The sequence below is a fragment of the Pyxicephalus adspersus genome, chromosome 3, assembly GCF_032062135.1.
Source record: "Pyxicephalus adspersus chromosome 3, UCB_Pads_2.0, whole genome shotgun sequence".
Lineage (NCBI taxonomy): Eukaryota > Metazoa > Chordata > Amphibia > Anura > Pyxicephalidae > Pyxicephalus > Pyxicephalus adspersus.
The window spans coordinates 880,475-895,737 of NC_092860.1; the positions used below are offsets into that span (position 1 = coordinate 880,475).

The following is a 15,263-nucleotide window of genomic DNA, read 5'->3' on the forward strand; positions in this document are numbered from 1 at the left end:
CCTTTGCTGAGCTTGTTGTGTGTTAAGCAGGGAGGAGCCTGGACCTCAGGGGAGGGAACATGCAGATCAGTGGGAGGAGATTACATGAGACCTATTTAGATTGCATGTGGATTGGTTGGGATTGCATTATCATTGTCTCCACAATTTGGTCTCACAAAATTAAAGCATCTCTACATATATCATGTCCACAACCTTTAGGATGATCAGTTCTATACTGGTTTGGTTTCAAGATTAGAAATAACAAGAACTCAGCATTCGGGGAATTCCATTGAAGGGAACATAATGGTGAAGTCTGAACATTACAGCCAATCTAGTCTGCTGCATATAAAATACACACACTTACCCTTACATGTGCTCAAGGAAAATCTTCATTTCTTTTCAAGTCTTACCACCTTTTCTCTCCTGTGCCATGAGTTTTGTTTTGCAGAGTTTCCTTCAGCTGACAACCATCAGCCAATAGGAGTGCTCCATGCTGTGTACCTTAACTACCATTGAGCCCTGTTAGTGTACACAGTGGGTTGTATTGCCTTTGGCTGATGGTTGATGTGGGCAGTTATGTTCCCCACATTGAATGATGAGTAGGGTGCTCGTACACCAATCTATTCCTGCTTCCGAGGCTCAAACTTCCATAAAATCATTACACAACAATGAGCGGAGGGGCCAGGAGACTTTATTCTTCTTCAGGTAAGTTTACATTTTTTGCTCGCCCATATTACTACTTTGGCTAGAATGTAAATTTAAGCTTTCCTGGGACAAAAGAAAATTTGCTATATTAACAAAATGGTCAAAACAAAAGGCATACACTATAATAGTAGCCATCATTGTCTCCTCCAATTTCTGCACTTGTGCAGTGTTTGTTGATAGTTGTGGCCTGGGATAGATATTTCCTGGAATATTAAATGAATAATACCGGGCCTTGTTGGTTCTTCCGGGTTCCTGGTCCATACACTGGGCATATTGGAGGGTTGTGGTGTCTGTGGCTCACTTGCAGCCTCCAATCACCTTACAAGTGCACATGAGCATTCCAAGCAGCAAGCTTTCCCAAGAGCCACATTCCCTCCAATCTATGCCGAGCCGGGCCTCCATTGGCTGATATTACGGATTTCCATTCCCCAGTGCTTCTGTCCCCCACAAAATCTTCAGACCTAAAACCTGACCATGATGATTATTTCAGGACATTGGACACCACAAGCTTTCTCAGGTTCGAGAGTCTTCCAATGACTTGTATATCCTATATGTAATCACACGTCACTATTGCTTTGAGTCCAATATAAAGGGCCCATTTTTTCACTTTTGTCTGTCCTCTGAGCGTAAAACTCAGCTTTATCTGGGGCCAGTACCGAGTATGGATCTTTATTATAAGCTCTTCAATGAACAAAAACTCATTACACAGGGCTTTTCAACCTTTGAACCAGTTCAAAGTATTTCTGATTGATATTAACATAAAAAAAGTAATTTCTGGTAAGTGCAACATTTCTGTCTAATTCATCTAAAATCGTGTGGACTACTTAGATTATTCCGCTTGTCATATTTCCCATTCCCCACTAATCTTGTCTCAATTCAGAGCCGATGGCCCAGTGATCAGGATGACAATGCAGGCGCCAACCAAAGCATCTTCCACATCTTAGTGCCATAGAATGGAAAAGTCAAAAAACTGTTTACTCGGCTCATCCATACCCAGCATTGAGGTGCCTAATTGGGTCCTATGGGTCAACAAGGTCAGCCTGGCCTAGAAATCAATATGTATTTAGTATGGTCACCAGGTTTTACCATTACTCTAGGAAAACATTCCCTATCCACTCCAGTACTTAGCAATCCAGGGTTTTGGGTCAGTGGTCCCCAGCTACCAGCAGTGCCGCCCTGAGCTCTGGTGGATTTGCATGGCTCTGGTTCTGTTCAAGGTGTACATTTTAAGTCTCCATCACCACCAAGGGCTCAATTTCCAGCTCTATATCCCTCAGGAAATGGAACTCTTACTTTTCATTGGAAATCTTGTAACCTATTGTCAAAATATCAGAGACCCAACTTTCACACGGATCTTCATCATGGACATTTGTCTCTTCTCTTACTCCGTCCTCTATATCTGTGTCATAGGAACGTCTTGCTTCTCTTTCTGTATCTCCAGCTACCAAATCAATTTGGAGATTTAAGACAAGATCTGCTCTTCATACCCCAAAAACCCCCTTTCATCTTCCCGGTGACTCCTAAGTTCTCTGAACTCACCAAAGTGACAATTACCAAAGATTATTTTGTACCTCTCAGTTTCTGCAGTTTGTGGACCCTTACATCAATCTCTGCGCTCTTTGTGGTCAGTTTCCTCTGGAATTTTCTAAAATCCTTCACAGATTTCCAGGACTCCATTTAGTATCCTCTGTGCTCTTCATTTATTTTACAGAGGACACGGCTATCCTTTCTTCCAGTAACTCTTGCAGATAGAATATTTCCAATCTGGTGCAGGTTGATGGCATAAAATCATGTTGTACTGACTTGTATTCTCTTGGATGATCATTACATATAGAGATCTCCCCTCTCTAGATAACAAGGACAGGAAGGTGGCATTATATACTGCAGATCCCAGTCTCCTCCTGAATATGACATAGGAACTGCTGGGCCATGTTGTTCCTCCTCTTATCAAAGCTTGAAACTCATTGCTGCATTCAGGACAACCCTAAACTCCTGTTCTTGTGTCCTAACAAAGACCTTGGTGTAAGTGAAATATCCAGGCTAATAGAGCAGTCAGGTTGCTTTTTAATTTCCCAGAACACCATTGTGTGAACCCGGAATAAGAACCAAATTCTAAAAATCTTGCACAGCAGGTGAGTGCAATGCCACAAAGGTGCAAAGAAAAACAATGTGATTTATTATTAGTATGTTTGGCACCGTGGCTCACTATGTACAGCAAGGTACTTTTTGTTTCTCACCTGCAGTAACAGCACTTCCTGTTTTAGATTGACAATGCTAAGCCAGCGCATTGCAACCAGCAGCAGTGTTGTCAGCCGTCTCTGCAAACTCCTTCAGTCATAGACAACTAACGCTGTGACAAACCTGCTAAGAATTGCCGTGCATCAGCTTAAAACAAGATCCCATCACACACTTATTACAACTGCTAGGAGAAAAAAATATACATACATAAATACATAAGGCAATAAGACAGCACAGTGGCTCAGTGGTTAGCACTCTGGCCTTTGCAGAGTCCCAGGTTCTAATCTCTTCCAGGACACTATCTGCATGGAGTTTGCAGGTTCTCCAGTTTCCTCTCACATTCCAATAACATGCAGTTAGGTTAATTGGCTTGGTAATGACATATGACTGTGGTCATATGGGGGAAAGCTAGTGACATGACTATGGACTTTGTACAGCACTGCGTAATATGTTGGCACTATATAAATACTGTGTAATAGCGTCATTATCATTATACTCATGTCAAAGATTACACAAAATGCTTTATTTTAAGAAAAAACTTTGCAGTGTTACAGAAAACATCTTATGACATATAAACCATTTATGAAACTTGTAGCAGCCACGGATTTGAATATAACGAGAAATAAGCGTTTTACTGAATGAACGACTAAGCTGCTTTATAGACAGACGACAATGTAATACATATAAAAGGCTCTGTCCTAATGTATAATGAGGTGGAATGATGGTCAGGAATTGTTCATTATAACTCTGCTTCTGTGAAATCCCAATCTGTGGCAGGAGGATCCATTGCTGCTTCTGCCACAGCGCTGGTCACCATCTTGGTTTCTTTGTGTGCAGTTTCTGGTGAGCTCTCAGTTGATAAGTGTCCGGGAAATGCTCATTACACTGATTGCACCAGTGCTTGCTCCCTGTCCTAGCTCTTTTTGATCCGGTCTGGTTTGTTCGGGAGTAGTTTGGTTCTCCATCGGGGTTCATGTCCGAGAAAAGGCTGATAGGAGACTGCGGATATAGTGGCTTCCTGGAATAGGTCCTGTGGGTCCCCCCTGGAAGCCTGGGGTCCTCTTGGGGTTTAAAATGGGACGACGTGGTTCCATCTGCTGATATCCAGAGCACTGAGCTCTCAGATTGGTGAGGATTATTCTTCAGACTCCATCTATGGCCAACCTTTGCTGCAAATGAAAAAGCAAAGAGTATTAAGTGTAGAAACTAATCATCAAAATTTTATTGGCGGCTGTCTGCTATGCTACATTCACTGTCCGATTTTTTTTTTGTAAAATGAAGGTGTCTAAGGCAACAACTGCTGTAACTGAAGCTTGTGGTGTGTCCAGATTATTTTTGAGGTCCCTGTGGATTCTCCTTGGATTATTGGCAATGTGATATTCTGGCGGAAGCTTGGAGTAACCTTATGCAAAGTTTTAGGATCACTTCAGCAAAATCTTGCTTTGAGGATTTCGAGGACACCTCTTGCTGTGATTACTGTCTGTAGCTCACCGCATGCATTAAAATCTAAATGTATATTCTCTTTTTAGATGTTCCGATTATTACCATGTTTCCCCAATGATAAGGCATCACCATCAAATAAGCCACCTCCGATTTTTGCTCAAACAATTAAAATAAAAAAGCACACCCCCGCAAATAAGACATCCTCCGATACCTGATACTGTGTGCCTCTGTGTGACTCCTCAATGCTGGCTGCAGTGCAGAGTGAAACTGAAATTAACTTCAAAGGACAAGCAAGCTGCTGACCCCTGCCCTAACGCAGTCTGTTACCCGCCGAGTCAGTGATCAGAAGGGGACAATCAATGGCACATGAGTGATTTTCAACAATAACTGTGTATTGTAGTCTTCTTCATGGAAAAATAAGACATCCCCCTGAAAATAAGACCTAGGGCATATTTTGGCATTTCAAAAAATATAAGACAGTGCCTTATCATAGGGGAAACAGGGTATATAGTGCAGGGACTGGCCTGATTGGATAGTTTTGGTAGTGTAGTTTGCATTGTGTATTACCTGGAGAGGATTTCCTCTTTGGAGAAGGGTCACAATGTGGCACTGTAGTGATGTCATCTGAAAACAGAAACATTGGAGGAGTTGAGCTATGAAATATTGACTCCCTAGTTACAGACCTGGATTGTCTATATCAGGGGTGTCAAACTCTGGCCCAAAAGGAATTTTTTTGGCCCCCAAAGGAATTCTAAATATGAATTGCAGCTGGCCCGCTGCTGCTTTGATATAGCGCCGCTACTACAATTCCCGGCATCACTCGCATCTATAGACCAGGGGCCTCTCTGCCTATGCGTGGCCCCGCATTGGACTGTTTTATTGATGCAGGGAATTGTAGTAGTGGGATCTTTCGCATCTTTAGACTAGGGACTTCTCTGCCTATGTGTGGCCCCGCATTGGGCTGTTTTATAGACGCAGGGAATTGTAGTAGCGGTGCGATTTCTCTATTATAAACTTGTTCCAGATTGAATGTTAAGCAAAACCTCTTTGTTTCCATAGGAAAAGGTTTTATATCTAATGAGAAGCAAAAACTTCCTCAATTTTCTGCAATAAACTTCAAGTTTGGCCCGTGACTTTGTCTAAGTTTTGAATTTTGGCCCTCTGTGTATTTGAGTTTGACACCCCTGCTCTATATGAAGAATGTATGTCATATCATATTCGGATTTTTCTTTGTTCTACACATGGTATAAACCCTCCTGTGCCATTCACCAAGCACCATTAGTTCTTTTTTTTAATTTATCACACAATGGGGATAAAGCCTTTGCTAGAAACCAAAACTACATGAAAAATATTTTTGGGTTATTTGTGCAAAAATTGGAAATGTTGTCATTCTCTTTATAAGTTGGAACAGCCTGTGCAGTGTCTGGTGATGTTGGTGTGCCGAGTCTCACCAGTGGAACTCTTCTCTGTGCCAGCATTTTCCTCCTTCTTTATGAATTCTTCATCTTTGGCTGCTGAATAGGAACATTTAAAAAAAATTGGTACGCAACATTGAAAAATCTACTTACAAATTTCTTGGAAATTGTCAAAGTGTCCTCAGACAAAGAGCACCCTTCCCCCCACTATGAGCAGGCCAGCTATGGTTTCTGTGGGTGATAGTCCTATACCTGCAATCAACCGAAGTCTCCTTGCCAGGTGTAGTTTGTTCAGGTGACACATTTTTGGCCAAGCTGATCATGGTTAAGTCAATTGATCGTCTTCTGCCTGTAGACTCTTACAGTGTCCTGGCTATTTAATATTGGGTTAGGCTCAGTGGTTAGCATTCTGGCCTTTGCAGCGCTGGGTCCAAGGTTGCAATCATGGCCAGGACACTATCTGCATGGAGTTTGCAGGTTCTCTCTCCCCTTGGTTTTCTCCCACATCCCAAAAACATGCAGTTAGGTTCATTGGCTTCCCCCCAAATTGACCTTATGTTTTAATAATGACATATGCCTATGGTAGGGATATTAGATTTTGAGCTCCTTTGAGGGACAGCTAGTGATATGGACTTTGTACAGCTCTGCATAATAAGTTGCAGCTCTAAAAATACTGTGTAATAATAATAATGGGACAATCGTATGTTTTCAGACCTCTGATGTCTCCTGATTGCGTATGGTTGGGTCTTGTGATGATATTTTGGTTGTAGGTCTCAATCCCATGGTTGGTCGGATGTCAGTCTGTAGGTCACTAGAGTCACTGTGGACAGTCAGCAGTCGGGATGGTATTTTGGAGCCAATCATTACAGTTTCCCTCTTATTGTTACAGAAGCACTCTGTGTAATATTGTTTTTATGCAACCACCAACAATTTTTGAGTTCAGGTGAAACTAAACTTCAATATAAAAAAAATTGCAGGTAGGAAGACCCTATTGGAGATGGGGCAGATGATGATCCCAAAAAACATACCTGCCTGCTGGCTCATAAACTCACCGGTCTTTGCCCCATTGTGGGCATCTGGCACCTTCACCCCGGACCTTCTCCAGGTTCTTCAGCCGTCTTGACCTTGGCCAGGGCAGTGTCTTCCATACAGAAGATTGCGATCAGGCAGGTAAGTGATCCTTCTGCAATACCCTGCCTGCTCCCACTTTTATATTGGTATTATAGTTCTGCTTTCAGATTTTGGATTCATTCTGATTTCCCAATCCCAGACCCGATAAGAATCTGCAATGTCAACTCACTGTGGTGGCTCTGCCGGGCGTCTCCTTTAGAATTCCGTTCACCAGAAGTGTCCACCTCTTCCTTCTCCCTCAGGGCCTCCTTGTGTTCAGCTGCTAAATTAAGTGCAAGAAATGAGGAGCTCCGACCAAAAAAGTGCACAACCAGTGACGTTATCAATCAGATCTTACTGTGTGGAGGAGATTTCCGCCCGCTGTATCTGATGTCTCTGTCCACATATTTATGGATCGTATATGTATATGTATAAAACCCTTCCTATCCCTCCCAGCTACAACAGTCCATGTGTCGTGTTACCTGCGCCACGGTCTGTGTTGGTGCTCAGCTGTTTCTGGGATATGAGGAATTTTTCTTGACTGTTGCCTGCAATAATACACCAATGAGATAAAACCAATTAAGAGTTATAAATAGCTGAATGCTAATTTTCCATGAAGATTGGAAGTGAATTTACTGATCTGATTGGTTTCAGGCACTGAAGGTGAATACATTGCATGGATTTCTGATCAGAACATTACCTGTGTGAGATGTCGTATCCTTGGGGTTCTCCAGCATCACCGGCTTATACAGGTCCTCGTGCTCCTCTATGTAGTCCCACTCGTCCATCGTGAAAAACACGGCGACGTCCCCGCATTTGATGGGAACCTAAAGGCCGCAGACTTTGTGTCAGCAAGGCCATCAGGCAGCAGAACATGCAAGGGGTCATGTGATCTGCACTCACCTCTCGGATCATCTGGTAGAACTTGCTGATGTGCGCATTCTTCTTCACCACCATCCACTCCTGAAATGAAGACGAAACACACGGGGGGTTCAAACATAACACCAATGTGGGCAATGGGAGGAGGGCCACAACAATCCATTATACCCGACCACTCCCTTCCCCATCGGTGACCTGCGCCTGCAAATATCCCAGCATGTAAACTGATATTTGCTATATATATAATATATGGGTTTTCCGGCTTGTAATATCCCAACCCTTCTCACCTCTCCGGTCAGGATGGAGATGATCTCTGCGGTCCGGTTCAGCAGCCGGGTGGTCCTTTGTTTCTGGGGGCGAGACTGAGGAGCTTTGGCTTCGGCCATATGTTTTATTAATGAAAACTACAAAAGACAAAAACACAAATTTAATATAGTAAAATATAGACACTGATTGGCCGTAACAGGACCCCCCCCCCCATCCCCAGACAGGGTGGCAGCCAATGCTGATGAGTGATGAAAATGTGATTGGTCCGAGCGAAATGAGGGGTCCCCAGTCTGCCGTGGTTATCACCTACCCAAAGCGGCGATCCAAGGAAGGAAAACTGGGGAACTGGGCACAGGGTTATAGATGCCCCAGGCTCATTGATGGAGATGGCGGGGGGGAGTCTGTTTGGTCTGATTATGCAGAAATGATACTGCCCGGACATGTCGGCCATCACAGCTTACTGCAGACCAGTCACTGTGCCCATAGTGACCCCTCCCCACCTTTAATGGGCAAAGGGGCATCAGATACCAGGGGACCAACGATGCCCAATGACCCAGCCCATCAATCCTACTAATCCTCTGACAACAGAACAGATGTGGTGGCGGCAGCGATGTTTAGGCTGGCTTAGGGGTTTAGCAGCCAGAAGCAGATCCAGCAGTTGTGTTGGATTTCTCGGTTCTGGTCCCGGTGTCAGTTCCTTGGAATAGTTGCCGGTCCCAGTAAATGGGGGTGACCAGGACTATACAATATAAATAGCTGCCTGACCCTGGCAGACACCATAAGAGGGGCTCCTACTTTTTTGGGGTCCACAGCCAGAGCAGCTACCCCGACAGCAGCCAGCTGCCCCATACAGGTAGTGGTGGTGGGCGGTATTACCACACAGCAACAGACCGGTGGACACTGGCGGTATTGCAAGCTCAATATAACACTGGCGGTTTGGTGACAACACTCTTAATTCCTGTTGCTTGTGAAACACGAAGTACATGGAAAATTGCCCCATGGGGACATAGAGAGGAAGCTAAAAGAGTGCCGGGTTTCTTCCACATCTGAAACTAAAAATTTATAGTTTGGGTTAAAGACAAATTTCTACTGTAGGGGCCGGGGCCACACAATGTGCCCAACTGATTGACACCTCCACCCCAATCTGCCCCTCATCACAACGCACACACGAGCCCCTATACCATCCATACACCGGAAGCCGAGGGCCCTCGTGTGTGGTCACATGATCAGAGGGTCCTCCCCTGTGATGTCATCTGACTTACCAGAACTTTCTCTAGAGAAGACAGGGCCTCTTTATTCTGCATTGGTGGGTGTGTCTTAGAGGGCTCTTTGGGTATTTGCGTCGACCAATCATAAGTCCAGAGTCCCGGCCTTACTTTCAGGTCTCTCTGTTGGGAATCCGGGGAGAAGACCCCGACGAGGCGCCCGCTGGCATCGAATATCTCCTCCTGTTGGTTGCACCTCTCCATCAGGCTGGTGTTGAGGGCGGTCGGGCGGTTCTTATCGGGGTCGGTGTTGGTTTGGGTCGCGGCGTCTTTCCTGGCATTGTCATAGAACGTCGCAGTTACGTCCGGCCCGGTCTGAGCTTTCCTGGTCTGGGGAGAGAAATTCCTCCAGTCCGGGGCCGGTTTGGGATAAACCCCGGGGAAGACGGTGGGCACGGCGTCGTGTTTCAGGACCAGGCGGCAGCCCACGGTGGTGTAGCAGCTGGGATCGAAATGGGCCGAGCAGATTCGGTATTTACCGCTTTTAGCAGCGTTCAAAATTTTAACAGCGAAGTCGTCGATGTCACCGAAATCCTGACCAATCCGCTGCAGCCAAAGCTTGATGCGGCTGAACTCCCGCGGGAAGACGTGCATGGTGAGCAGGGGGTTGGAGGACTTCATGCTGGTGTGGTGCTTACAGCCTATCACAATACAGCTTGGCATGGTGGCGCCCTGGTGGGGAGAGAGGGAATTACAACATTAGTCCTTGCCCCAGAAACACAGCACAGGGAGATCACCTGTACATCCAGACCTGAGATTTACACACTCTGCAATACAGCACAGCCCTGTCTGCCAGGGAACGAGATAGATTTGTATCAGAAACACATAAAGGCTGTGACTGGACAGTGAAAGGAGAAGCAGCTCATTCCTCTGCTCTCTCTCCTCCTATCAGCATAAGTCACAGTTACATTCCCTTTGGTGATTGGTTTGCTGCAGCCAGACAACACTTCCTGTGTCACCAATCACATTCTGACATCCTCCGGTTCTGATTGGTGGCTGTCAATGGGGAGGGAGGAGCCTGAAATGGGCGTGTCTGAGAATCCCAGCCCAATCCCCACCAGGGGTTCCCAGATCTCAGGCTGAATGCTCCCTGAATGGTTGGGCAGCACAGCTTCTGGTGGCTTCCCTGTGTCCCCAACCCTGTAACCTGCATCACCCTGGGTGGTACTACAAATCCCAGCATGCACCGTGACTAATGGGCATTCTGAGACTTTTGGTTCACCTCCAGCTGCACCCCCGACCATTACATAGAAAGCATTTGTCTGCACTCATCACATTATCTGGGGGAGACAAGCAATCTCACTCCTCCCGCCCCCAGCATACTGACAGACAACACACAAAAGGTGACAACAATGAATACTCACCTACAGCGACCTGCACCGGACAGGAAGTGTCTCTGTTGTCATTGGACAGGAAGTCAGAGCTGGCCGCAGAGCATGCTGGGAAATTGAGTTCCGCAGCTGGACCGCCTACTCCACGCTGTCATGGTAACGGGAAACACGATGTGGATAATAGCAGCCTGTGCAATACTCAGAAGAGAACACGAGATGGCGCTGTTGTAGCAGATGTGCACAGTTGACAAAATGGAGGGAAAAATTGTATTACGGTTATATTAGTCATTACAGCGCCACCTGCTGCTTTACTCTGTAACTACAACGACATAATACACCAGCGACACCTTCAATCATCCGTGTAATTACAATGGCATTTAAGCGGTGGTTCATGTTTATTGCAGTGCAAGAAAGCCATCTGATGGTTTGTCTGTAGTATAACAAAGTCACCTGTTTTTATTACTGACAACGCAGCAGCGATGGGACGCTTGTGTTATGTCATTGTGATTAAACAAGGAAAAGCAACGGATGCTATTGTACTGTCATTGTGGTTACACAGAAAGAAAACAGCAGATGGCGCTCTTCTACCATACCATTTCTATAGGTTCTGTGGGTATTGGCATTCTGGTTATCCAGAGGAAAAACAGCAAGTGGCGCTGTTTTGCCGTCATTGTAGTAATGCAAAGCAGGCAGCAGGTGGCGCGCTTGCATTATGTCATTGTCGTTAGACCAAGTAGGCAGTAGATGGCGCTGTTGTACCTTGTCATTGTGGTTAAACAAAGCAAGCGGGAGGTGGCGCTGTTATATTGTAATTGTAGTTATACAAATCAACCAGCAGGTGGAACTGTTGTACTATACATTGTACTTATACAAAGAAGGCAACGGGCGGTACTGTTGTACTATGCTATTGTGCTTATACAAAGTAGGCAGCAGCTGGCGCTGTTCTGCCATTATTATTGCAGTTACAAATACGGTAGCAGCAGCTATGTCATTGTTGCCATCTGCATTTCTAGATTTTGGACACCAGGTGTCGCTGTTTCAGTAGGTTCTGTCATTGCAGCCAGCACTCAGAACGCCATGAAGTCAGCATAATAATAATAATAGTGATAATAGTGATAATAATAGTAATAATAATAATAATAATAATAATAATATTAATAGTAATAATAATAAAGGAAAGGTGAAAATTTAGAGGTGAAGAAAACGGTATGCGAAATGTAGTAGGAAAATTTCCCCCAAATCTCTGATATTATACAGAACTACAGGTGGCCCTGGGTGGACTCTCTTACTTTAGCACGTGTGCAGAGTTTTCTGGGTATTGCCCATTATATAACCTTGATTTAACACTTCCTGGTAATATTTCGGGTAGGGGTAACACCTCACCCCACATATGACATGCTCTTTATAACATTGATTTATGGCCGCAGTGATTCGTTCCCAAACTGATTAAATTATTTTGTTCTCTGCCCCCCTTTTTTTTGGCTCATTCGCCACAATGGCCTTCCAGTCTTTATTTTTGGAGGTTGGGAGTTCAGTAAGGGTCAGATTTAGGGCCAATCAGATACCACAGCGCCACTTCTTTGTTCTCCATGTCTTAGACACCAGTCTCCACTTTACAAGGGAGGGGAATCTGAGGTTTGTTGCGCTGTAATCAGCTTACGGAGGCGATCAGAAACTCCATCAAATAACCGATCGTCACTCATACGATGTGGCCCAATCAGGACACCCATAGCTTTGGGGAAGTGGATCCGGGTTCTGGGGATCGGGGTGGAGAACAGCGCACACCATGGGGTTCCGTGGGTATGGTTTGGGGGTTCCACTCTGTAATGTGGTCATCGTGCCGATATGTCTCCAGGTACGATGGCACCGTGTGGGTGATGAGTTTTATAGATGGGGTGTTGTGGGTGACCTCTCCCGGATCTCTGGATGGACCCTCGGTGCCCTTTCACCCCCGCACTGCTGGCCCTCTGTCTCTTGGTGACCCCAGGGTTCTGTACCCAACACCCCCAAGTATGGTGAGGGCTGTAACAATAGATGTTACCCCCCCCCACCTAAACCTTTATACATGACAGTACACCATCCAGGGGGCGCCACTCATCTCCAGCTCTATGCGGTTCTCAGGGGTCCAGAGCCCAGGCAGTGTGATGATGCTGAGCCCAGGCCGCAGCTCTATGACAGTCTGATCATAATCCAACCTGGAAATGGAGAGGTGGCCAGCAATGGAGACTGTGTCCCCTGACATCATTATTAGGGGGTGCTGGCTTTACACCAATGGGCAGCACCATCACATTTATTGGGGGGTTATGTATGACCCCCGAACACTACAGTAAAATGGTGACACATTCCCTCATCCTATCACAGGAGGACTATAGCGCCGCCCCTGTGTGCGCTACAACTAACTGACCCCCGAGTCTTGTTCCCCCTCACAACAGGGAGAAGTTGGGGTTACCAGGTAAGTTGAGTCCAATCCCTGAACAAATCACCCAACAAGTAGAAAAAAACAACAAGATCAGAGAACGGTGAGCAGGCAAATTATTGTAATGATCCGTGTGTTATACATCACAATGACGTGACAGGACCAGCAGCCAATGAGGAAACAGTCTGCCTATGGGTGGAGCTTGGAGAGCCCCTTGGATTGGCTCCATTATGCCCCATGCTGACAATGATCGGTGTAGTTGCCCTGTGTAGAGCAGATTTGCCCCTTGTAATAATGAACATGAATTCTCCCAATAATAATATTTCCCGGGTTCCCGACTTTACATGAAATCTTTGTTCTGTTCACTCCGATATCTCTGGGTGTAAATATAAGAAATGATCTTTCAGATAACAATCGGCCAACAAAACTTCAATTCAGGGATTTCTCTTCATCTCTGGGGTGATACCGGGGCCCGGTGCTGCCTGTATTGCGGTTCCAGCCGGATCATAGGGAAACCTCGTTTCTCAGTGTTTGCAGCACAGAAGCAGGCAAGAATCCACAACTGCAGAACCGCGCAGAACCACGCAGAACCTTTCTTTCCAACAAAACCCCACCCGGAACCCCAGAGGAAGCGGCACTCCATTGCACTATTTCTAAAGATTGCGGCTTTTCTCTATCAGATGTTTCTGGAAGCCCAGGTTGGAGAAGCATTCTTTTGCTCGGCAGTAAGGCATCATTTTGTGCATACACAGCGCATTTTGTGAGTTGACGGTTTCGCTGCATTTCCAGCACCCCATTCGGCGAGCGTGCCTCCGCTTGTGAAGGATCAGACTAATGAGAGAAAACAGGAAAATGGTACAGAACACAGGAAGTACCGGATTACACATTGCATGGCACCGACCCCCTCACCATCACACATGAGCAAACCTGGGAAATCTGCTTACAGCTCAGGTACAATGACTTTAGCGCATGTGCAGGGTTTGATGGAAACGTCAGATCTCTGGAACCACACAGAGGAGACACAAACAAACCCCCGGCCTGCTGGTGATCACATGATCAGAACCGCTCCTATTGGTTCCTAAACATTATTCACTGATAGTACAATGATGTGGTTTCTCCCATAAATCACTACAGAGAATACAAATCTGCAGAGAGAACCATTGTAAGGGGGAATGACGTATTCACCAAGCCAAATACAGTGTCCAGTGCAAAGTGAATGTTTCAACAAAGACCATCAGAAAGGTAAAAGAATAAAGCCACCTGACAACCCATCGGATCACCTACCAGAATTCTCTGAGCTTCTACAAGCTTCTCTACCATCTCTGGCTGAGGGTTGGATGATGTCAGATCCCGGGGTGGAGGAGGGCATGGAGGAGGACATGGAGCGACCTTCCGTGTTACAAGCATCAAGGGATAGAATGGTGGAAATAAGGTGACGAGATCTGCAGGGGGGATAAAAAAATGATTTTTGGCTATTTTTAAATATACAATTCTGATAAACATTTAACAACTATGGTGAAAGATAAGTATGTAGATTGTTCTTTTTAATTCTAATGACAAATGTTAGCACTCCGGCCCTGCAGTGCTGAATCTCAGCCTCAGGACACTATCTGCATGGAGTTTGCAGGTTCTCCCCGTGTTTGGGTTTCCTCCGCGTTCTCCGGTTTTCCTCTCACATCCCAAAAACATGCAGTTAGGTAAATCGGCTTCCCCCAAAGTTGTGCTTAGACTGTGATAATGACATATGACTATGGTAGGGACATTAGATTGCGAGCTCCTTAGAGGGACAGCTGAGTCACATGACTATGGACTTTGTACAGCGCTGTGTAATATGTTGGTGCTATATAAATACTGGTTTATTCTAATCGGTCATGATACCTCCTTATTGTCTCGCTCTTTCATATATTGGATATCAGTTTCTTCAATCTTGGGGGATTCGGATCACATTTAGACATTAATTAGGGTGATCCACATATCTGGCCTGAATAGAAAAGCCTGCTCCTAATATCTGTAGAACTTCTCCAAAGAACCGGCCCAATGTCTGCATGAGGTCAGAGAACCTTGGGAGGGGTACTGAGGCCGGGCAGGTTTTAGGGAAGCTCTGTATAGAACCCTGCACCCCCCCCCCCCCCATGCCTTGATCCTTTTGCAAGTTAAAGAGAAACAAAGAATCCCAGCGATGACTTCAATGAGACAACAGAAAGGTGACAACAGA

The 15,263-nt window shown here is 45.5% G+C and overlaps 1 protein-coding gene and 1 long non-coding RNA gene across 2 annotated transcripts; both read right to left on the reverse strand.

Moving 5' to 3' along the window:
- Positions 1 to 7,287: 7,287 nt before the first annotated feature.
- Positions 7,288 to 10,759, reverse strand: LOC140325451 (uncharacterized). The gene is made up of 6 exons (XM_072403286.1): positions 10,666 to 10,759; positions 9,299 to 9,973; positions 8,057 to 8,173; positions 7,794 to 7,853; positions 7,591 to 7,717; positions 7,288 to 7,438 (listed from the first exon to the last, which is right to left on the reverse strand). The coding sequence occupies exons 2-6, from the start codon at positions 9,962 to 9,964 to the stop codon at positions 7,347 to 7,349; spliced, it is 1,062 nt and encodes a 353-aa protein (XP_072259387.1). The 5' UTR covers positions 9,965 to 9,973; positions 10,666 to 10,759; the 3' UTR covers positions 7,288 to 7,346.
- A 2,393-nt stretch (positions 10,760 to 13,152) lies between these two features.
- LOC140327630 (uncharacterized) lies at positions 13,153 to 14,441 on the reverse strand. The gene is made up of 2 exons (XR_011920044.1): positions 14,333 to 14,441; positions 13,153 to 13,879 (listed from the first exon to the last, which is right to left on the reverse strand). It is a non-coding gene; the product is annotated as an uncharacterized lncRNA (long non-coding RNA).
- Positions 14,442 to 15,263: the final 822 nt, after the last annotated feature.